At 38.4% G+C, this 25736-nt stretch overlaps 1 protein-coding gene across 2 annotated transcripts in view; it reads left to right on the forward strand.

Moving 5' to 3' along the window:
• Window positions 1–25736, forward strand: part of LAMA3 (laminin subunit alpha 3) — a 330029-nt gene that overhangs the window by 68194 nt on the left and 236099 nt on the right. For both annotated transcript variants that reach the window (XM_072604400.1, XM_072604399.1), the window contains exons 3-8: window positions 11946–12063; window positions 12883–13001; window positions 13164–13334; window positions 17045–17136; window positions 19869–19984; window positions 24570–24688. In XM_072604400.1, coding sequence (XP_072460501.1) covers window positions 11946–12063; window positions 12883–13001; window positions 13164–13334; window positions 17045–17136; window positions 19869–19984; window positions 24570–24688 — 735 coding nt within the window. The remainder of the gene's footprint in view (window positions 1–11945; window positions 12064–12882; window positions 13002–13163; window positions 13335–17044; window positions 17137–19868; window positions 19985–24569; window positions 24689–25736) is intronic.

Genomic DNA, 25736 nt, shown 5'->3' on the forward strand with positions numbered 1-25736 from the left:
GGCTACATCATTTGGAATACTGGTTGACTTCCCTAATGTTGCTGTTTCTCTGTGTAATTCTTCTGATATAAGTCTCAGGAAGGTAGCCAGGGCATCTGTTGCTGGGTCTGTGTTTTTCCTTTGCCTGGGCATTTTCTGTGCCATAACTATATTTGATACTTCCCATTACTGAGGATTAGTCTTAGGTACAAGTGAATCTGTGGTGATAAGGCCTTCTTAATACACCCTAGTCTGCATCCCTGACGTGGCAACTGTTTAAGACTCTGACCTTGAAGCATGTTCAAAAACCTGAAATAACAAATATTGGGAATAAAAACAAAAGAATCCTCCTAATTTTATATTGACCTCTGGTTACATTGTCAGGAATATTATGTACGGTTATGGTCTCTGCATCTCAAGAGAGACATACTTTGTCTCAGACATTTTTAGAGAAGGGTATGAGAAGGAGGTTAACATGATGGAGCATGAAGGTAGATTGTAGTCTAGGAGAGTTAAAAGCTAAAAGGTATAATCTATTAAATTACTGAAAGTACAGATTTGTTTACCCTAAATAATTTATCAATGGGGTACTGGTTCACCAAATCTCAGAATACTAAAAATCAGTGTTGCTCACTCCTTAGGATCTGTAGGGCTTGTTTCAAGGTAAAACATCATTGCTGCCAAAAGTTTCTTTAACATTTTAAATGTTCTAAATGAATAAAAAGAAGTAGAGAGTAAATATATCTAAGTAGCAAAAAATGTAAATGTTCTGGATGGGCTTAAATAACTTCATTGATAATAAATCCATAAAAGATTATCAAAGGGAATTAAGGGAATTTTATCTTCATTTTATTACTATATAATTGAGTTGGTATGCTTTGTGCTTTGCACATAATGGATACTTCATATGTGTTTGTTGAGCTAAACTCTCCTTTTGGGTCAAGGAAGCTTAAATATGACTTTAGTATGTCAATTTCTTTATAGTCTTATTATGTGCTCTTAATATCTGATTAGTACAAGATAATTATCAAAGCCTTTCCCCCAAGATGGCACAGAAGGCAAAGAAGGAAGCCATTGTTCCCCCTCAAGACAAAAGCCAAGTCTAAGGCCTTGAAGACCAAGAAGGCAGTGTTGAAGAGTGTCCATAAACACAAAAAGAAAAAGATCCAAACATCCCCCACCCTCCAGCAACCCAAGATACTAAGACTTTGAAGATAGCTCAAATACACTCAGAAAAGTGCCCCTCGGAGAAACAAGCTTGATCACTATGCCATCATTAAGTTTCCCTTGACCACTGAGTCTGCTATGAAGAAGACTGAGGACAATAACACCCTAGTCTTCACTGTGGACATCAAGGCCAACAAGCATCAGATAAAGCAGGCAGTAAAAAAGCTGTATGACATCCACAGTCAACACATTGATCCAGCCTGATAGAGAGAAGAAAGCCTACATCCGGCTTGCTGCAGACTATGATGCTTCAGATGTTGCCAACAAAATTGGTATCATCTAAACTGTGTCCAGCTGTCCCACTGCAGCTACAATAATAAAGTTTTCCAGGAAAAAAAGATAATTATCAAAGCATGGGGGAAGGGGGATGGAGAGGAGGAAGGTCATGTACAAGGAAGGAGAGGCCTTTACTTAGAAAGCATCTGAGTATCTAGAAAGAGTCTCCAGAGACAGTGTAGTGATGTAGATGATCATAAATAGTAGTTAATGCAAAATTTAATCAGGAGATTGAATCTCATTGAATTTTTATAGGCTTCAGGAAGTTCTAAATGATCACCATATCTGGTTGTCAGGAATAAAATATGGGTGTTCATTACATTAGAATCTATTCTTAAGAATAAAGAATGAAGTCAGCAAGGATCAAGGACTGTAGAACTGCACTATTAATTTCTCCTCCCTATGCAGAATTAAAAAGCCATTAATCTAAATAGGATACTTGGTTGAGATTTACCTCTCTTCTGCTTTTTTAAAAAATGTACTTAATATTTGCCAGTTGCACTGAAAATCCCAGGTTGGTCATTTGCCCTTCAAATTTCTGTTCTTTTGGGGAGTCAAGGTAGGAACCTAATTTTGGATCACATTGTAGGTTAGGGAGTTGTAGTTCTCAGTCGATCATATATGTACAAGGTAGGTTTCAGTTATCTTGTCCCCTTCTTTGCTGTCATGGGGGCTTAGGAGGCTTTCTCAGTACCTTTTACATAGATTTGTAATGTCTCAGGTAATACATCTTTAAAAGGGTCATTCATTGACTGGTTAGAATATATGTAAAACAGGGTGTCCAGAGCAGTAAGAAGTCTAGAAACCTTGAGGAATGTCTAGAAACTTTGTGAGGAATTGTTGAAATAATGAGGAATTTTTAGTTTGGAGAAGACAAGGGAATGGAAAAAGTGAAAGGAGAAAGAAGAATGATCACTTTTCATGTATTTGAAGGGTAGCCATCTGGAGGAGGGATTTGGCTTATTCTGCGTGACTGAGGGCAAAACCAGGGAGATTATTACAGGAGAAGCAGATGTTTTGGCTCAATATAAGGAGGAATTTTCTAACATCTAGAGTTGTGCAGCAATATAATGAGCTTCCTCTCAAATGAGTGAACTTGAGAAGGGTTCAGGGGTTAGCTAGATTAGTACCTTACAAGGATGTTAAAGAAGGGATTTTTGCACCAAGCAGAAGGAGTGTGCTGGAATCACAGTTGGATGGGGTACTGGTTCCTGAAAGTTAATTGTTAAATTTACAGAGTGAGCATTTAAACTTCAGAAACTGTCAAATGTTACAAAGTAGGACTTGATTTATTGTCTCTCTGACTGTCTAGACTTATGTGATGGAGAAAATGTTAATAATGCAGATTATACTTAAAAGCATGTCATATATATTATATATGTATATATAATATATTTTTAGAGACCAGTTGTTAAGCATTTATCAGCACAGCCCTGACTCTCTAACTTGGTTGATCCTTTGCGAATATAGTCCTTGAGTCTGTGATTCTAAGAATCTTTGCCTTCTTTCTCATGGAGGAAAGGCTGAGGCTGGTGTTTCTCGGAATTGGTATGGAAGAAAGAGGCCCGGTGTGGGTGTATCTTAGTCTCTTTTTCTCATTAGACCTAACCCAAACAAGCTTTCCCTACATTGATGAAGATGATGTAGGAGATCAGGGTTTTCCATATAGGGTAAACATAAATCAGAGGGAAGAAATGCACTTGATGAGCTGTTGGCAAATGCACTTTTTGGATCAGGATGAAAGGAATAATCCCTGGAGTCATCTGAGCTGCATTTTCACCATCAACTGTGAATATTTTTGATGAGGCTCACTGTTATTGCTGAATAATTTTCTTAAATAAAATTTCCAAAATAGGATTTCATTTCATAATTTTCCATTATCTGTCCCTCTTGGTCTTTTAATTTATATGATATTAGTAACATGGATAAGTGTCTGAAATGAGCACTAATAGCTAACTGAAAGCAAAAGCAGATAATGATTTAATTTTGAATTTCCATTTGCTGGAGTTTTCCTATCACAACACTTATGTGAATTATGTTTATGAATATGAGGATGCTATCTTAATTGAATTGATAGAAAATGGGCCTTGATTTAGTGAAGTAGTTTTAGGCCACCAATTATAAAACTATCAAGTATTTCTTTAATGGTAGTTTCTAATGCCCAACATGCTTTCATGGAAATGATTGAGTGTAATTGAATGTAATGAAAGAAAGAATGCAAAATTGGGCATTAAGAGAATGAGTTTTCGCCTTATCTACAGTTATGTAGCATGCTGTACCCAATAGACCTTGCACAGCATAAATATTAATAGGAGCCAGAGAGGAGGGGGCAGTGGGTCAGGAGGCTGAAGAGATATGAGAGTTGGCAGGAGAATGGCCGGCTGGCAAGTTTAGAGATGAGGTGGGGCAGAAAAAAATCTCTATGTTTGTTTCTGTCTGCCACTGTCTCTGTCTCTCAGAGGGACTGATTTTGAGTTCTTTGTTTTTTTTTTTTTTAATTTTCATTTGTTTTAAAATCACAATTCAGTTATATTTATTGTAGGATTCTATTTTGGAAGAGCAGTAGGAAAAAGACATGAATGTTGTCCATCGGCTCCTTTCTACTGATCTCAGCTACTTTGAAGTCAAGCTACTTTGACCACATATACTGCTTCTTTATGGTTACTTTTAATTTTGTTTAAAATACTGCTATTTAAAAGACTATATTGTATCACCAGTTTCAACTGATGGGGTACTATTGAAAAATTCAAGTTTTGTTTTTGGTATCGTCCAAGCCATTGTAGAATTTACTTCTTTTAGATCAATCTCTCCCTCCCCGAATGTGCGACCACAAATAAAAATTACGTCTTTGTCATTGTTTCTATATTTCTATTTTCTATCTATGTATTCTATGTATTGTTTCTACATACACAATGATTCATAAGATGGCTATTTCTGCTTTTTTTTTAAGGGCTTTCATTTATACCTACTTTGAAGTATTTTTAGTGGCCAAACACTCAACAAATATTTAAGTTGGAAGGGACCTTAGTCATCATTCACTGTATTTCAACCCATACCTGAAAAAAATCTATGGAATACTATATGACAAATGGTTATTGGTGGTTCCACTACCTGAGGACCTCTAAAGAGGAGGAGCCCCCAACTCTTGGGGCAGCCTGTTCTATAGCTGATAAAATTACAAACAGCTTAGCAATAAGGAATCTTTAAAAATACATGCAATTTTCACTAGTATTGATTCCGGATTACCAGGTTACATATCCTATCAGTAGCAATCTCTATATTACGTAATTTTGCTTAACTGAGCCAGCTAGTATATATACTGGATATATATACTAGTATAGTGTACTGGGTAAAGTGATAGATTTGGAGTCAGGAAGACTTGAGTTTGAATCTTCTCTCAGAGACTAGCTGTGTGACCCTGGGCAAGTGACTTAACCTAAGTCTCAGTTTCCTCACCTGTCGAATAAAGACAATAATGACACCTACATCACAGGTTTGGTGTGAGGATCAAATGAGGAGACATATGTAAAGTGCCTTGCAAACCTCAACGCTTTATAAAAATGCTAGTTATTATAAACTTAAAAAAATTATTGGTTAGTTCTGGGGAAGAAGAACTTATTTAAAAGACATTGGTGTGTTAAAACAAAATGTATAAAAATATTTCCTTAAAAACGGATACAACATAAAATAGACAAGAAAGAGGTGGGTAGGTGTATCGCCAAGGCAATATTTCACAGCACTGATGGTGATTATGAATATGCTGGTGTAATTCTGAATCTCAAAGGATAACACTCTCCATATAGAAGGCAGAAGAAAAACATTTATTCTAACACCAGAAAGCCAAATCTCAACACCAAAAAACTAAATCTGTCGTAGTAACCAAAAAGTCAATACACATTATCACTGCAGGGGCAAAGCCATTCCCAAGCCTCCCAGCCCCCTTCTGGGACCTTCCCACAAACAAACACTCAAGAGCCTAGCTGTGCCTGCCCATTTGTGTCCTTCCCAGCTCAGACTAGACTGACCAACTTCCTCCTACCTCTGTTCTGTTCCATCCCTTCCTGTCCTCCCCCCCTGCCCCCCAATTCAGCAAGCTCTCCCACCATATGTGACTTGGACTTCCATGTGATTTAAGCAGGTCACATGGGTCTATTAATGAATGGGAAAGATATTCCCATTTAAATCACCATTGCAGTAGGATAGAATTTATAGGTACTGGTAGATATAAAAGTGTCTGAGCTGAGGGAAGGGAAGGATGTTGTAAGGACATTAATCTATGTAAACTCACTTGTGACAGCATTTACCAAGTGTTCCGGGAACATTTTGAATGTACTTACCCAGAACTGAGAATCATTGAAAATGATACTTTGAAACATACAAATGCAAATAACAATGTACATGGTAATAAAAGCACATGGGGACAGCAACCATATATATATATATACATACACACACACACACACACATATATATGCATATAAATTCAGATAGGATCACATAAGCCATAATGATGTGTGCCAATATTTAGGGCACATTATTTGAGCATGTGAATATAGATTTCTTACAACCACAAAACCAAGCACATAAAGCATAGGTGACACAGCAGCATTCTTTTCATGGCGCTGCTTTGCCTGGGAAGTGCTGAAAGATTAGTTGGTAGGTTCTATGGTGTTATTAAATGAACCCTTTTTGGCAGGCTCACATAACAAATGGGGAGACATACAACAGCACGTTTCCACCTGCTCTGGACTTGGGTTTCTCATGGGTGTGCTATTTCAAAGATGCCACATATCTTTTCTGAATGTGGTGACAAGCTGAAGGCTTATGAAGAAAGAGAGATCTCTCTTTCCTAAGGGAGGCTTTCTTATTTGGATGGGTAGTAATAGAAACCTGCAACCTTGGCTCGATCTGTGGGCAGAAGCATTGGAGCCTCTTCTAAGATTCTCTGCTATGGAATTTTAAGATAATTGAGAAGAGTGGCTTTTAGGACTTGTTCCGTCTTATTTCTTCTAGGACAGGGATTCTTAACCTGGGGTCCTTAAATTTCTTTTTAAAAAATTATTTACTATATTTTGATGCAATTTGTTTCCTTTGTAATCCTGAATATTTTATTTTATGCTTTTAAAAAGATTATTATGAGGGGATAGTTTCAGAGAAACCTGGGAAGACACATATGAACTCATGCAGAGTGAAGTGAGCAGTACCAGAAGAACATCTTATACAATAAAAATAATATGGTGAAGAAACACAACTTTGAAAGACTTGAGAAATCTGATCAACCCAATGAGAAACTAAAATTCCAAAGGACGCTTGTTGAAATATGAAACCCACTTCATGATAGAGAGTTGATGGGCCCACTGTGCTGACTGAGAGGTAGTTTTAGATGTGGTCAAGCAGAAATTAACAGGCACCTAGGTGGTGCAGTGGATAGAGTGCCAGGTCTGAATTCTGGAAGATTCATCTTCATGAATTCAAATCTGACTTCAGATACTTCCTAATTATGCGACCCTGGGCAAGTTACTTAACCTTGTTTGCCTCAGTTTTCTCATCTGTGAAATGAGCTGGAGAAGGAAATGGTAAACCACTCTAGTATCATTGCCAAAAAAACCCAAAACAAACCAACCAAGCAAAAAAAAAAAAAACAAAAACCCCAAAAACCTCCAACTCCAAATGGGATCACACAGATGTGACTGAAAATGACTCAACAACAGGAATGAGGCAGGAATTCATTTTGCTTGACTATGTATGTCTGTAACAGGTTTTATTTTTCTTGTTTTCCTAATGAGGAAGGACAGTTGGGGAAGTGGGAGGAAGAAGGTGGACCTTTGGAAGAAAAATTAATTTAAAAAAATCTATTTTGGCTAGTCCATAAGCTTCATCAGACTGCCCAAGTAAGTCATGTCACCATAACAAAAAAAAGAAAAGGTTAAGAACCTCAGGACTGGGAGAATACAAGGATGTGAAGTGAATATAGGAATGTGTCAGAGCTGGTACCCAATCCAGAGTCATGCACGTGGACCTTCAAAATGTCCTTAATTGTGATAGGAATCTGAATTCATTGGGCAGCAATATGGCACAGTGGATAGACTTCTGAATCTGGAATCAGGAAGACTCATCTCGGTGAATTCAAATCCAGCCTCAGACACTTCCTATCTGTGTGACCCTGGGTGAGTCACTTAACTCTCTTTGCCTTAGATCCTCATCAATAAAATGAGCTGGAGAAGGAAATGGCAAATCTTTGCCCAAGAAAACCCCCAAAGGAGTCACAAAGAGTTGGACACAACTGAAAAATAAGTGAACGAATCTGAATTCATTGGTATGTGATCAGTAGAGGAAATTTGTGCACACTTTAGATGATCATGGAATGATCATTAGGAGAAGAAAGCAGTCATCTATCTCAACTTTTCATTTTATAGATGAAGAAACTGGGGCCCAAAGAGGATCTTGAGTGACTTTGATGAATATTTCATTAAACCTATGGCCAGTTTATCCATGATTATTATTAATGAGAGTCGTCTGGGTGTGCCAAAAGGTTAAGTCATTTGCTCATGGTCACACAGGCAGTAAGTGCCAGAAGTGGACTTGTTATTCTCACTTCATGGATGAGGGAATTGAAGCTTAGAAAGGTTCAGTCACTTACTCAGAATTACTTAGAGTCAGGGCCACGATCTGAATTCAAATCTCTCATGATTCTATGTTTAACTTTCTCATACTAAGTTGTTCAGTAGTTTTAGTTGTGTCTGACTCTTTGTGACCCCATTTGGCATTTTCTTGGTAGAGAGACTGGAGTGGTTTATCATTTCCCTCTCTAGCTCATTTTACAGATGAGGAAATTGAGGCAAATAGGGTTAAGTGACTTGCTCAGGGTCACATAACTAATAAGTATCTGAGGCTAGCTTGAACCCATTAAGATGAGTCTTCCTGACTCTAGATCTGGCACTCAATCCATTGTGCCACCTAGTTTTGTATTAATGAAAGGAATGTTGGATTTGGAGTAAGAAATGTCTAGGTTCAAATCTTAACTCTACTGCTTTCATAACCTTGGGCAAATTCACTTCAGATCCCTCAGGTCATCATCCATAATATGAGAGGATTGGACCAGATGCCTTCTGAGGTCCCCTCCAGCTCCAAATCTATGATCCTTTTGTGCCTTGTAGTCATATACACTAACAGAAACTGGTTTTGATGTGGGTTTGGGGTTTGATATATTTGTTCTGATTTGCAAAAGTGAGTCCTTAAGTTTCCTAGGAATTTCATTGTGTTTAATATTATCTGTAGTTTTAGAAATTTTTGTTCCAAGGAGTTGTTTGTTACTCTATAACTTTCTGTGTGCTTTATAATTATGAACTTTGACCATTATTTTCATCTGAAGTACAGAAATAGAAAAAGGCCAATTGATTTAAATTAAATGATTTTTCAAGGGTCATAATTCAACAAGCATTCGATTCAACATGTGTTTATTAAGTGCTTGCTTTGTGTGAAACACTGTGGTAGGTGCGAGGAGACAAAAATGAAAACATATTAGCCCCTAGCCTTACAGAGCTTACTGGGTGATGGGGCAAGAGGACACAGAATTTAAACAGAGACACAAATCCAGATGTGTATGCTTCCCTCCTTCCCACCGCTATAAATGCCAATCCCTCCACCTCTACCTCATCTTGGGTCATTGCCAAACATCTTAACTTTTTTTCTACCAGGGATGTTGATGACTGTGGAAGAGAGAATGGGGCTGATGGCTTTGTACAACTCTGCTTCACTTCAATCCAGTTCATGTGAGGGTTGAGACGTCACTTGTGATGTCACCGACCCTCTTCAAAAATGAAGGACAAGCAACACTTTCTCAGACCATTTCCCATTCTCTGATTTCTTTCCTTTCCAACTTCAACCCAATACTTAGCTGCTTCAGCTTTCCACTGTCCTCTGGCCTATCTTCTATATCTATTTATCTATCTATCAAGATATAGGTATGTCAATACATATATATATATATATATATCATAAGTATAAATATATACAAAGTAGTTAAGTACAAGGTACTTTGGGAGGGAAGGTACTAGCAGTTGGGGCAGGGAGCAGGAAAGGTTTCATGCAGAAGGTGGTACTTAAACTGTGTCTTAAAGGAAGAGAGGGACTGTTTGAGACTAATGTGAGGAAGGAGTCTATTTCAGACATGTGGAATAGCTAATGCAGACACAGAGATGGGAGTTGGTGTGTTGTATGTGAATAACAGAGAGGAGGCCAATCTAGCTGGACCAGGGAGTGTCCAATGAGACTGGAAAGATAGGTTGGGGCCAAAATGTCTAGGCTTTAAACATTAAGCAGAGGGGTGTCTATTTTATACCAGCAGATATCCCAAGGTCATTTCAAACTCAACACGTCCAATTCTCTGGCCCTAAAACTTGTTCTTTCAAACTTTCCTATTTTTGTTGAGGCCTCCACCATCTTTTCAATAAACTATGATCATATCCTTGAAGCTGTCCTCCACTCATCACTCTCCCTCACCCTTCATATCTAATTATTTGTCTAGTTTTGTAAATTCTCTTGCCGTTGTGCCCTTACTCAACTCAACGTGATCACTTTCCGAGTTCAAAGGCCTGTCACTCCTCATCTGGTAGATTCTAATTGATGTCCCTGCCTTAAATCTCTTGCCTCTCCAATCGAGTCATAGCTAACAAAATGATCTTCCTAAACTGTAGACTTGAGCACGTTACTCCCCTTCTTAATAAACCCCAGTGGCACTCCATTACCCCTAGGATGAATAATAATAGCTAACATTTATACAGCACTCTAAGATTTGCCAAGTTATGTACATATATTATCTCATCCGATAACTCCTTAAGTTAGGTGCTATTACTATCTTCATTTTACAGATAAGGAAATGAAAACTGAGAAAGATTAAGTGACTTACCCAACAGTACAAGTAAGAGACTAAGGCAGGATTTGAACTCAGGTCTTCCTGATTTTAAATTCAATATTCTATTCACTACACCACCTATTTTGCCTCAAATGCAAACTCTTCTGCTTGTCATTTAAAGGCCATCCCAACTTGGCTCCAACTTGCCTTTCTAGATTTATTTTATAGTACTCCCCTTGATGCAGTCTATGGTCCAGTCACACTGGCCTTCTTTTTGTTCCATGAGCATGATATTACTGCTCCCATCTCCATGCCTTTGCACAGGTTGTACCTCATGGTTGGAGTGCAGCCCTTAACTCTCTCCGTTTAAATATATAATAATCATGTAAATTTCTTTTTTTCCTTCCTTTCCTCCTCTCCCCTACCCCAGAGATGGTTACCATTAAACACAAACATGTGTATATGTATATATATACATATGTATGTACAAACACATGTATATACACATATGTATATGTAAAATCATTCTATACATACTTCTATCAGTCCTTTCTTTGGCTGCAGATAGCATCTTCTTTTATTTGTCCTTTGTAGCTAATTTGGATATTTATAATAGTCAAAATCGTCCTTAAAACAATATTGCTGTTGCTGTATACAACATTCTCTTTCTTTCCCATTCCTCCCCCTCCTCTATCCTCCCTTTTTCTCTTTCCCCTCTTCCTCTCTACCTCCTTTCCTACTTCCCTCTTTCCCTCCCATCCTTCATCTCCCCTCTCTTCTATCTCCCATTCTATCTCTTTCTACATAAAATACATGTACATGTATAGGCTAAATCAGATTGTGTGCTATCATAGATAGGGGGGAGTAGAGGGAGAGGGGAAAGTTTAGAACTCAAACATCTTATAAAAGCAAGAGTTGAAAACTAAAAATAAATAAAAGGAAAGAAAAAATAAAATATATATGTGCATTTTATATACGTACATATGTATGCATGCATGTGTATGTTACATAATTTCACTGAGGGAAGTCTTCCTGAGAGGTGTGGGCTGCCTCTGTATGCCATGCTTTCTCCCTTACCAGAAGTCATCAAACAAAGCCTAGATGACCACTCCTTGGCACATGCTGTGCTGGGGATGCTTATTCAGAGAAGAGATGGTAATTTTGCAATGGTTAGAGAACTGGCCTTGGAGTCAACCTTCTGGCTGAGTGATCCTGCAAAATTCACTTAAATTCCCAGGGTTTCAGGTCACACTACAAGACTGTAGTTGTAGAACAGTTACTGACCTATGTTGTTGGGGTGAGTTTTCTTACACTACTGAGATTGCAGTTCTAAACCCACAAACAAATTCTTATTCAGAGAGAGAAGGTGGCCTCTGTTATCTCTTCCAACTCTGAGGTTCTGTGGTTCTATGACCCCTGACTTTGAAGGACAAATTAGGTGCTTTGTAACAGGAATTTATTGCCTTTCTGCTTCCCCCCCCCCCCCCCCCCCCCCCCCCCCCCCCCCCCCCCCGCTTTAGTTTATACCATGAATGAGTTCACACTCTACCACCTCAGTCTCTACTACTGGTAGCTGCATGAATTTCTTTATCTCTTTTTTCTTCAATAGCTTTTCCATGTGGCCTACGTGCTCATCAAATTTGCAAATTCTCCTCGTCCTGATCTCTGGGTCCTGGAAAGATCAGTAGACTCTGGAAGAACTTACTTGCCATGGCAGTTTTTTGCCCGTAAGTAATAACCACAAATGCCTGTGCTTTGAGGCTTCCAATACACTCTCCTCTCATCAACCCTTATCATACCCACCCTCATCATGGGGGACTAAAAGTATTTCCCAGAGATAATCAGAATATATTTGAAATTTTAATCTCTAGATAGTGTTAGTGAGGTATTAGCAATTTTTACTCTTTTGAACGACCACTCTTAAGTCTGGTGCTTAATATATTTTTTTACTGGATGTGTGTATACGCAAGAATTCAATCTTAAGTCATCACCACCTAGAAAAGCTGAAGGTCATAATGTCTTTCATGATGAAGTCCCTGTCCATTTCTTTTAGGTATACACCTATATGTCCTCCAGTAGAACAGAGTCTCTTTCTTTTACTCAATAGTAAAGAGAAAGGCTAGCTATTATGTGAATGAATATTGTCTCATGTACCACCTAGCTTGCACCTGTATCCAAGGATGCTTCTAGACCATATGAGACATTGACATTAGAAGGCCATTGCCTATGAAGTGAACTACAGGGATGGGGTCTCCGCAAGAGATTATTTATGCCTACTGAAGACCTATGCCTCATTACTCCAAATTTTGCTGTTGTAAGTCAATTGACTTAGAGCGATAAGAAATGTGGCATCTTAAAATGCAAATGAATGTTACACATAGGTATAGATGTAGCCCCTTAAAACTATAATGTGTCAGTCTGTTTACTGATTTTTTCTAGCTCATAGTTTTTTATCTCCTTACATCAAATTAATACAGAGCTGAGACTTTTCTGTAGACGTTTACCAAAAAAAATTTTGTTTCAACATGAAAATGCTTCTTTGTTAGACTCTAAAGTAGACTGTTGGGAACAGTTTGGGACGGAAGCCAACCTGCCTATCACCAAAGATGATGACGTCATCTGTACCACTGAATATTCTAAGATTGTACCACTGGAAAATGGCGAGGTGAGTGTACCTAGGGAGGTTGTAAGAAATGACATTCAAAAGTGAACAAAATTTATGCTGTTCTGACATGAACAAAAAGCAATCAAGGTCACCTATTTGGGACACAAGTGTTAATGAACTTTTCTAAACTTTGATGGAAAAAAATCTTTTATGGTTTCCTAGGTTGTGGTTTCTTTAGTAAATGGTCGTCCAGGAGCAAAAAACTTTACATTCTCTCCAACTCTGAGAGAGTTTACAAAAGCAACCAATATCCGCTTGCGTTTTCTCCGGACCAATACCCTTCTTGGACACCTGATCTCTAAAGCCCAGCGAGACCCAACAGTCACTAGAAGGGTGAGTGATTTCCAGAGTTCCTGTTGTTTTTTATTTGGGTTACCAAATTAAGTTCATTTTATTAGTTTAGAGCAGCAATTCTCCAAGTATGACTCACAGACCCCAGGAGTCCCTGAGACCATTTCAGAGAAGTCTGTGAAGTCAAAATTCTTTTCATAATAATTGTTCTTGTATAGTCTTTTTCAGTTGTGTCTGATTTTTTGAATAATACTAAGGCATTTTGCCAGTTAAAATGCTTCTCCCTTTTCTAATTACATAACTGTGTGTATTTTCTTCATATACATCAACTGGAATAATATATCACAACAGATTCAATACATGAATATGAATACATGACTATGAGAATCAAACCATCTTCTATTAAGCCAGACATTTAAGATTTACAAAAATATGTAAAATGATACCACTCTTCTCACTATTTTTTTTATTTGGAAAATACTATTTTTTTATAAAAATGTTATGTTAACATGTAAGGAATTTTTTGTTGTCATTTTAAAATGAATTAATATTTTAAAATTATCAGTTTAAATTTATAATATGGTAAATATCAAGCAGTTATAACCCACATAAACACAAATTCTTCATGTGTGTTTGTGGTGGGGGTGGGTTCTGCAGTAATTTTTAAGAGATCCTAAAACCAAAAAGACTGCTGGTTTAGAAAATCAAAAATGCTGAGGTGAAGGAGATGATCTTGTTTGCATTGCCAGGCTTGAATTGGAGTTGAGTAATTTCTTTTGTTGCTCTTTAGAATCTATTTATATTTGTATAGCAACTTATAATTTTCATGGTACTTGAACATATGTACTCTCTCTTCTGATGCTTCTAACAGCTCAGTGAAGCATGTCGGGTGAAGTGTCATTTTCTTACAGATAATATGACAAATTATAAAAGGTTTGCTCTGCCCTCTGAGCCTCTCCTGTTTTCAGGCATCACCTTTCACTTCATTCTTGATAGGGGAGAGGTCTCTCCAGGGTAACCTGGATTGTTGAAGTGTTTTTGTGATCCCAATCATGGAAACATTTCTCTTGAGAGTGATACATGTATGGGAACTTAGGAAAGTAGGGTAGGGAGAGAGAAAAGAAGGTTAATTTTCCTATAGCCTGGAAAACTTTCCAAAGGGGCACTGAGGAATGGAATAAGCACTTACTAAGTGCCTACTGTGTACGAGGTGGGGCAACTGGGTGGTGCAGTGGATAGAGTGCTGGGCTTAAAGTCAGAAAGATTTATCTTCCTGAGTTCAAATCTGGCCTCAGACACTTACTAGCTATGTGACCCTGGGCAAGTCACTTAACCCTGTTTGCCTCAGTTTCCTCTCTGAGCTAGAGAAGGAAAATGGCAAGCCACTGCAATATCTTTGCCAAGAAAACCTCAGATGAGGTCGCCAAGAGTTGGACATGACTGAAACAACAAAATGTGCATGACACTGTACTTAGCACAGATGATTATTATTTTATTTGATAATAGAGGGAGGGCTCGGGATCCTATGGGAATGTGGGTGGCCTGCCTACTAGCATTAATGCCAGTTGTATCCTGAGGAATCCTGTAAGAGTGGAAGGGAACCAGGTTGAATGGTAACTTGTCCACAGTATGGAGTGGGGTGTGGGGGGAATAGATTGTACTTCTTGATTAGACTGAAGTTACAATGAGTTTTTATTGCTCCTGGTCATTTGGATCTAAGCCATAATTCTGACCTTGCTGATTTGATTAAGTTGAATATCTTCTGCAGTTTAACTTGGCTCTTTGTTTGTATTTTTTTTTCTCGTTTTACTATTTGTTCAATTGCTTTTTCAGTCATGTCCAATTCTTTATGAGCCCATTTGGGTTTTTTTTGGCAAAGATACTAGAGTGGTTTGCCATTTCCTTCTCCAGCTCATTTTTCAGATGAGGAAACTGAGGCCAACAAGGTTAAGTGACTTGACCAGAGTTGCACAGCTGGGAAGTGTCTGAGGCCAGATTTGAATTCAGGGTGATGAGTCTTCCTAACCTCAGGCCTGGCATTCTATCCTCTGCGCCACTTAGCAGCTCTTTCTACCGATGCCCCAAATGTGAAGTCATGACCTCTCAGAATCTCTGAGGGAGATTGTGGTGGGGAATAGAATGGAAATTATCCTTCAAAACAGGTCATTCGTGTTACAGGGATAAAGAGCAAATCCTCACTGCTTATGGGGAGGTTGGCCTTTCCTAGTAACAGATGAAAAATCTCTGCAGTTGTCAAAATCAAAGTCTGAATGTTGACATATAAAATAAAGTACTGTTAAGACTGGGTAATTCTGCTGAAAAGTCAGTAAATCTTGGTTTTGTCAGGAAGCTCTGACACTTTTTAGCCAGGAAAACAAAGTCATGTCATTAAATGATTAGAGTCTTTAGCATGATTATTAAAAAAAAAGATTAAATAAACAACCCTCTTTTCTAATTCAAAGACTGCTGCTGACAAGATTGCTCTCACTGGCCTACTTGAAGCTACACTTGCACCAACTTTATTGCCATAATAATTCAGAAGAACTGAGAGAGGGCCATCTTTTGATATTAAGTGGGCGACCCTAGCGTGTGAGCAATACATGCATGCCTTGCTTTAAGCGATTCAGTTTATGAAAATCCTGTTGCAATAATAGCTGGTAATTATACTCTACGTTTGGCAAAATACTTTTCTCACAACAACCCAGTGAGGTTAGAAGGTAGAATTATTATAGCCATCTTGTAGATGAAAAAAAGTGAGGCTCAAAGTGGCAGAAAGAACACTAGATTTGGAGTCAGAGGTCCTGGGTTCAAAACCTATCTCAGATACTTATTAGCTGCTGTAACCCCGGCAAGTCACTTAATCTCTCTCAGTCTCAGTTTTCCCATCTGTAGAATGGGCATGATAATAGCACCTGCAACACAGGGTTTTTGTGAGGATCGAATAAGATACTGTATGTAAAGCACTATTTAACCTGTGTAAATCTTGGCTATTATTATAGCTGAAGTCTCAGGACCTCATCTGTAAAATGAGGGGATTGGACTAGTTTGTTCCCTACCAGGTCTAAATCCTATGATCCCTAGGAAGTGAATTATAAGCAAAGGGATAGTAGAGCAGCAGAGCTATAATTTTAAGGCAGATAAATTAGGGAGTGATTCATTGCTTTACCAAAGGCTTCCCAGTAGGATTCTTTTTTAATAATGTCTCCCCAGAGACTTGGAGCAGCAGAGCGGTACAGTGGATAGAGTGCTGGGTCCAGAGTCAGGATGACTCATCTTCATGAGTTCAAATCTAGCCTCAGACATTTACTAGCTGGGTGATCCTGGACAAGTCACTTAACCCTGTTTGCCTCAGTTTCTTCACCCATAAAATGAGATGGAGAAGGAAAAGGCAAAGCACTCCAATATCTTTGCCAAGAAAACCCCAGATGGGGTCACCAAGAGTCAGACATGACTGAAAACAATTCAACAACAAAAGATTCCCCATCTTCTAATTCCTACATTTAAAATATGATCTGATTTACAAATAAATAAATGGCCTCACATTTGACATAAAACTTTTCAGGAACTGAGCTGTTGCATAAAGCAAGAGCCACCTGTAATACAACTATTGTTTGTGGTGGTGAAATTGCCCATAGGGAAAAGGGGAAGGGAATGTCCAAAGTGGGCTGAGCACTGGGGAATAGGGGCTGGGAAGGGGCGTTTGTATGTAGATGTATACTCCAACCTGTATGCTCATCACTGTTCTCTTTTAGTATTACTACAGCATAAAGGATATCAGCATCGGTGGACGATGTGTCTGCCATGGCCATGCGGAAGTGTGCAGGGTCAAAGGTCCTGAAAACCTGTAAGTGCATCTCCTCTGTCTAAATCAAGGGTTCTTAACCTGTTGGTCATAACCTTTAAAAAATGTAAGTAACTATTTCAGTACAATAGGATCAAATGAGAGATTTATTAAGCACTTAGCCCAGTGTATGGCGCATTAGTAGAGTTGAATAAATATGCGCTTCCATTCTTTTTAGCCCATGCATTTCAAATATTCTTCTGTGAAGCGATCTACAAGTTCCATCAGATAACAAAGGGGTCCATGATACAAAGAAGGGTAGGAAACCCTGCTCCAAAACGAGCCAGCTGTGACAGGGCTAGCTATTTTAAGGGATCAATGTATTTATCACATTATGCAAAAGTTCCAAGCAAGGAAATAAAAAGGATTATTTTTAAACTACGTAGTCATGCCATAACTGAGCAGTGTTTTTAAAGCTTCTGCACTGTTCATGTACACTTGGAGCAGAGATGAGTTTTTATTTAAGGAGTTAATAGATTGAACATTTGATATGCAAATAATTTTTTCCCTTCACATTCCATTTCATCTTTCAAAAGTAAATAATTTCTAAAGAGTGATACAGAACAGTTATTTTTAGTAATAAAATAATTGGTCTAGGTTTATACATATAAGGTAAATCTCATATGTTTTGGAGTTCCAGATATGTGCTTCCATCTGTGTGGAAATTCCTATCATCAGTACAGACTTGCGGCTTGTCATCTTAGAGAAAACCAAAAACACTGAGTAATTTTTCCACAGTTTTACAACTAGGGCATACCACATGCAAGATTGAACCCTGGGTTTACTAACTCCAAGGGTAGTCTGTTATCCACTGTGACACATTACCTTGTAATCTCATATATAGGTGGGGTAAATAGTTACCTACTTAAATGATGAAAATAAATGGGAATGAAGAAGCACCTTTAATTTTAAAAACATCTCCCCCACCAGCATGAAAATATCAGCACTCTTGGGGCCAGCTCCAGTTGTACTGATCTATATCTGGCCACCGGACCTAAATGGCTCCAAAGGAGAAAGTGAGGCTGGTGACTTTGCACAGCCCTGGCTCACTTAAATCCAATTCACATTCATGTCATGGCATCACCTCCATGATGTCATGATCTTCTTTGAGAATGAAGCACAAATAAAAATCTTCAACCCTCCTCAAGGGTTAAATCATTGTTTTCTGGGAAAGGTAACACATTCCCTAATCTCTTTATCTCATTAATCCTTTACCATCTATGATTGCCATTAATATTTATGTTCTTTCTGATTCTGAATATCAAGGAACAGAAATACAGCCAAATGCACCTCTAATAAATGGGGTTTATTAATAGCAGACAACCACTCACTCATGAAAAAGGATACGAGACATGTGTTTCAGTCTCATGGCCACCTGTGAGTCCTACTCTTATTCTGGTTCTGGGAAATGAAGCTATGTATGTAACTCAGGAAATTGTCTCTATCCAGAAGTACAGACTAAGTTGGAGTGCCCCAAAGTGAGTAGGGCCTGTAGGGTTTTAAATTGAAGTACCCACAGGCAACTAGAACCCTTACACCAGTATAGGGTTTTTAGAATATAGGGGCTTAGAAGTATATCAAACCTGAATATGAGCAGTAGAAACAAAGAGGTTGATAGAATTCCTTTGGTATCGGGGTGGCACTTATAGTCAGAAAATTGAGATCCTGAGAGATTGTGGCTTATCCCAAGTCACATAGGCAGTAAGCATTCAAGGTGGTCTTTGAATGCTGGCCTTCTGACTCTACTACACCATACTGTTTAGGGGGCATCTATTAAAAGATTTCTTAAAACTGCAAACATTGAGTATATGATAGTGTCGGGTGTGGTATTGAATATTCACTCAATAAATATCATGCCCATTTTTCAATTAAGCATAAAAGATTTTGGTAAATAATTTTTACTAATGACATGTAGGCAATTTTAGGACACCAAAAACATTGTAAGAATGTACACCATCTAGGAAAAGGTTCTTAATTTTTTTGTGTCACAGACCCCATGGCAGTCTAATGAAGCCTTGGGACCCCTTCCCAAGAAAATGTCTTTTAATGCACAGAGTAAAATACATAAGATTACAAAGGAAGCCAAGGATATTGAAATCTAATTATAGAAATAATTAAGAAACAAGTTCACACATGCCAAAGAAAGAACTGGACTAGAAAGAATCTTGCAAATGTTGGAAATTTCCAGATCATAGTTCCCACCTTCTTCTGAGGTAATCAAGTGAATATATTTCTTCCTTTATCCCACTGAGTGACCCACAGACCACAGAAACTTGCTTTATTTTTCAGAAGCATATATGCTATACAAAATGAAATACAACTGAACGTGGATAGCTTTTGTGATCGCTAAAAAAGTAGACTAAAAATGATGCCAAGAAAGGTGAAAAAGAAAGAAATTAGAGACTTGCCTTTTTGCCTCTTTGAGAAAACTCAGACTTTGGCTCTTAAGTTATTGAGTGTTTGTTAGCATGGTCCCTGGGGGCAACATCTTAGTATTGAAAATAGCTGTTTCCCTGACTTTCTGTAAAACTGGGTCCAAGAGATAGATTAAAGACATTAAAAACCCCACTTGCCTTTCTTACATAAATTTGTGAAATGATGTTGTAAAAATGCCTTTGAAATGTTAGGATCTGTTTGCCACGTTCATTTTTATTTATTAAATTAACATACAGGAAGTAGTTTCCTTTCTTTGAATGTCTTCCAAAGAGTGAGCTTGATTTCCTCCCAACACCCAGGTTTCAGTGTGAATGCCAGCACAATACCTGTGGGGAGAGCTGCAGTCACTGCTGTGCTGGCTACAACCAGAAGCAGTGGCAGCCAGCAACAGCTGAGAGAACCAATGAGTGTGAAGGTAAGTGGGAAGAAAGAGCTAATAGGAAGTATCTTTTTTCGGTTTTTGTTTTTTTAATTTTTTTTTATATTTTGGCTAATCAGTATTTATTTTCTCTTCCTCCCAAACATTCCAGAGCTTATACATGCAAGGGAGCATCGTTAGCCTTCAAAGTAGTCATGTTGGGAGACCATCCATTTATTTAATGATGCTATCAGAGTTTTGAATATTTTGGGATCTCATTTTGGAACTGTCTTCAGAACCTGCAGTGACTGTTAAATGAACAAATAATGAATTGTTTCAATGATATCAAATCTTTGCCCTTTGAAAGCACGTTTAATTTTTAGGAGGTACCTCAGTCAGAATCAAATCTGTTAAACATAGTTGGTGTTCAGTCTAGGTAATTCCAGTTTTAGTTAAAAAACAAAACAAAACACGATGTGAGTTTAAGGTAACAAAGTTGATTTCCTCTTGTGGCTTTTAATCTCTCTTAGAGGGCGGTTCCACAAGAGGAATTCCCAGCATTTTGATCAATTCATTCCAACAAAGCAGTATTTATTCAGCTCTCATGTGCCAGGCATTGTGCCAAGCACTGGGAATAAAAATACAAAAATGAAACAATTTCTGCCTTCACATTTGACTGGATCAGCATCTCTAGACTGAGAATGTATCCTCCCAAGAGGGTTTCTTCAAAGGGCATGTCTGTCTCTCTACCTGCCTACCTACCTATCCATCCATCCATCCATCCACCCTTTCTTCTATCATTTATCTATCTATCAGTCAATCTATCTATCCATCTGTTCTTTCTTCCTTCCTTCCTTCTTTCCTGCTTTCCTTCCATTTATCTATCTCATCTATATTTACCTCTATTTCATCTCTATCTGAAATGGATGTTATTCTTCATATATACATATATAAAACATATGTATATATCTGTACATATATATTCTGACATGTCTTTAAATTATGAGATGTTATCAAAAGGTCTTGGAGCTGGAAGGGACCAATAGAAGTGATTTAGTCCAAACCAACCCTCCTAATTTGTATATGAGAAGAATGAGGACTAGGGAGGTTAAAGCCACACAGATAATAACCAGAATGCTTTCCCACCAAGAGTCCTACCTGAATGATATCCCTTCCATATTCTGATGAAGTTTTGGAGATCAACTCTGAGCAAATCACTAAACTCTCAGCCTTAGTTTTTTCTTCTGTAAAATGGGAATTAATAATAACACCCACCCTCCCAGCGTTGTTGTGAACATCCAGTGAGAAAATATATATTAAGTACTTAAATTGCTATAGAAATGCTAGATGTTATTTGAGAGGTGGTGGTGGTAGTGGTGGTGGTGGTGGTGGTGGTGGTGGTAAAGACCACTCTTCTTATGACTTGCAGATTGTAGTTTCATATACTCTGAATAATGACTGATCCATCAAAGTTCAATAATTACAATTTCATTAGTTCCCAAATCTAGAACACTAGTGAAAGGCATTTTCATAATCATGGTAGCTATGCATTAATCCAGCATATGTAAAAAATGAAGGAAATTTTCAGTGTAATGTTTCTAAACTGTCGACATAGTAGAAAATTGCATGTAGCCTATGGAAACTAAACAGGTTAGGACTTATTTATCAAGTACCCCCTGAATTCCTTTGGAATGATGTTATTTAAAGGTAAACATCCTCCTTAAGAAATAATTGATGTGGTAAATACAGATAAATTGAAGATGGTTTTCATGGTGCCAAAAATGAAACAGAAATCAACAAGCTTTTACACTTTAAAAAATGGTGCATCCTCATGTGTAACAGCTGACTGATTTTGTTGGCTTCTTCAAGTTCATAAGACAATGTATTAATATATGCACATGTGTTATCAGGGAAAATTGCATAATTTGATCCAAGTAACAATTATAAATTTCCATTAATGGATATGTCTTCTTGGTGAAAAAAAATAGATCCAGAAAAAAGGCTTTTAGAATTTTTCTTAGAATTTTTCATTTTGATGAAATTTTGCTTATCTGAGACACGCTTATTAAGCATCACCTATATACAAGGCGCCATTATAAGTATTGAGAATCTCTAGATCAATATAAATGCCTTGCCCTCTGGGAGAAAGGGGAAGACCATGACATGAGAGCAGGGAAAGAATAAATACGAAGACAACTACAACATTAGAGAGGGTGGCAGAAAGTAGAGGCATCATTCATTGAGAAATCGAGGACAGAGGTATTACTTTTATCTGAGTTGAGTCTTCGAGTCCCAAGAAGTTTACAGATTTCAGAGACAAGAGATAAGAGAGAGACTGTACTTCTGGGGCTTTCAGACCACCAGAGGCACCCCCAATTCTGGGAGCCAGAAGCATGAGAGGTCTGTACTAGTGGAGACTCAGAAGCCAGAGATTCTAGAGGGGTTGGGCCATGGGGGTCTTACTACCAGAGGTCAGAAGCTGAGGTATAGGGCATCGTTTGGATATTCACAATCCTTCATCTTAGTATGAGAATGAAGAGCAGGTCCCCAGGTTAAGGGTTTTGTTTCCCCCCCCACAACATCAACATTCTGGTTTATTAATCTTGTTCACATTCTCTTTAGTAGTACTAGAAAGCCCATCACTAGGGATTTATTGTCTACACTCTCCTCCATCTCCCTGCTTGCCTTAACCTTTTGTCTCCTAAAACTATGAGAAAGAAGGAACTGATGCCACCCTCTAGTTTCCTTATACCTTACACCTAATCATGCTTTTTTCAACCCAGTGACACTAACTTCCTTGCTGTTCTTTGAACAAGATGCCCCCTCTGCTGACTCGGGGCATTTACACTAATTGTCTCCCATGCATGGAATGCTTTCCCTCTGCATCTCCACTTCCCAGCTCCCCTGGCTTCCTTCAAGTCGTAGCTAAAATCCCACCTCCTACAGGAAGCTTTTCTTAAACCTTCCTAATTCTGGTGCCTGCATCCTGTTGATGATTTCCAATTTATTTTGTATGTAACTTGATTGTTTGTAATTATTTGCATATTGTCTCCTGTGTTAGACTGTGAATTCCTCAAGAACAAGGACTGTCTTGATTTTTTTTTTTTGTGTCCCAGTGCTATTATAACAAGTAGTGGGTGCTTAATAAATGTTTATTGATGAATTTGAACCTCTGTGAACTTGAGTCCCTTTCATCTAGCTCTCTCCCCTTCCTATGGCTACCAGACTTCCATCTCTACCTCCCTTAATCCCTGTAATTCAATGTTGTTACCTGCCAAGGTGAAATAACCCTTTCCTTTGTCTCCACTTCTCCCTCTGTCATCGTAGTCCACCTTAGCCGTAATCCTGCCAGTCCCTGTCCTTATCTATCTTCCTCCTCCACTGTGCCCTCTGGAACTCCAGTGCTGTTGTGAACAAACTTCCCTTCATCCTAGCCTTCTTCCTCTGATGGGCATTCATGGAAATACCTTTTGGTACCTTCTGGAAGATACCGTATCCCAGGTTACCTTTCTCTAATATAAGCTAACCTTTCTTTCATGCCCTTTTACATATTGAGCCAGGAGGAGAAGTGGGCACACTCTTCATCTTAACACTTGGCACCTTCTTTCCTCCTTTGAAGTACACTCCCTATCTACATCACCCCGTCTAGACCCTTCCATAGTCATCTACTGACCCCTAGGTCATTCTCTTTCCTTCCTCATATTGAAGGACTTTAGTATACTTATGGCCTCCCAATTCATCAGTGTCCTCAACTCCTGTGACCTACATCTTTACTCCACTATGGTCACCCATGGAGTTGGTCATACCCTAATTTTTTCCATTTCTTAAAATGATCTACCTCCATGACCTGTAACTCTGAAATCCCTTTTTGATCATAGCCTTCTCTACTTCCCTCTCTCCCTCTTCTTCTCTCCTCCACCAGTTTTCCCAGTCCATCACCCTTGCTCTGATCTCACTATAGTGGAAAGAATACAGGAATTAGAGTTTGAAAGACTAGAGCTCGAATCCCAACACTGACACTTTCTAGTACTGTAGTCTTAGACAAGTCATTTAGTGAGTAAGCCTCAATCTTCCTATCTATAAAATGGGGATAACAATACAGGTAATACTTACCCCCCAAGGTTGTTATGAGACTGAAATGGGATGATGTGAAGTACTTTTTAAACTTCCATTAGAAAAGAAAAGAAAGAAGATAAGATGAATGGATACAAGGCAGGTTACAGCAGTAGAGAACCAGGCTCCATGGAGCTTATATCTTATGGCCTTAATCTTCTTTGTAAAGTTGGAGGTGAGATCATGGGCTGAAAGTAACTGGGGGAAGAACAGAATTCGGAGTACAACTTCTTTTTTAAAAGCCTTATTTATGTTTTGATTGCAGACCTTAACTTTCAACTAAAAAAGAAGAGGGGCAGGAAACAAAACTTCCCACTCACCACCAAATTAAAAAACAACAAACCCAAACTGTGCTCTCCTCAGGGTTTTAAATTGGCTTACAAATGAAATTTCCTAGACTTTTCCATTGTTCCCTGATATCACAGAATAAGTTTTATCGGAAGTCACTGAGAGGCATTATTCTTTTCAGGAAATTACTAAGGGCCTGCCTGTAATAATGGAGCATTAATTTACTTTGTGCTTTCTTTAGCTTGCAACTGCCATGGTCATGCCACGGACTGTTACTATGATCCTGAGGTTGAGAGGTTTAATGGAAGTTTGAACATCCATGGTGTTTATGAAGGTGGAGGGGTCTGCATTAATTGTCAGGTAAGAGGTTATTCAAGCCACAGTTGTTTTTAATGGACTTTTCAAGGAGTTAAAAACGTCCTTGAAATATTTACTCTGACTATCTTATAATGTATGCATCTAGAAAAAAGATAATTCTAACTTTCATATTGAGTGCTGCTAATAGCTGTTTTTTAAATTTCCAAAGAAAGGTAAGATATACCCTGTCAAATGAATTATTTAATACTGCACAGTTCTGGAGGCAGCTAGGTGTTGCAGTAGATAGAGCACTGGCCTTGGAGTCAGGAGAACCTAAGTTCAAATCCAGCCTCAGACACTTGATATGTTACCTTTTACCCAGTTCACTCCCAGGCTCATAGATTGGACCACAGTAGGTCCCAGCCCAAACTCCACTTAAAGGCTGTATTTTGGGCCCTCCTGTCTTAGAGTGAATGCCAATGATAACTGTTTCTCTTTGAACAGCAATCCTGAGGGTCTTCCCCTCCCAGCTTGATTTTTTTTTCTTTTTTCTTTCTGATTAAAGGGACATCCCTTGATTCACTTCTTAAAAGAGGCCTATTCACTGAATGGGTATTACCTCACTCAGAGTGAGAACCTGAAAAGACCTTAGCCTAAAAGGACCAGGGTCTCCCATGGTATCCTGGGCCATCTCTAGTCATCCTGATGAATATCTGGTCACTAGATCCAGATGGCTCTGCAGGAGAAAGTGAGGCTGGTGACCTTGCACAGCCCTCCCTCACTCAAATCCAAGTCAACTGCAAGTTGTGTCATCATTTTCCTGTTGTCATGGTCCTTTTCGAAAACAAAGGACAAACACAAGCTGTGTGACCTTGGGCAAATCACTTAACCCCCCATTGCCTCAACAAAATAAAAAATTAAAAAAAAATTGGGCAGAGGTATACAGAGGTCTTTGCTACTTACATGCCTCCTAGATGTGCAAAATCAGGTTGAGGAATATCCTAGGCCATATTTGCCACCATATTCAAGTACTATTGATAACAGAGATAGCTACTTGGTATAGCGGATAAAGCCCTGGACTTGGAGTCAGGAAAACTTGAGTTCAAAATTT

This window comes from Notamacropus eugenii, chromosome 4 (assembly GCF_028372415.1).
Source record: "Notamacropus eugenii isolate mMacEug1 chromosome 4, mMacEug1.pri_v2, whole genome shotgun sequence".
NCBI classification, from domain to species: domain Eukaryota; kingdom Metazoa; phylum Chordata; class Mammalia; order Diprotodontia; family Macropodidae; genus Notamacropus; species Notamacropus eugenii.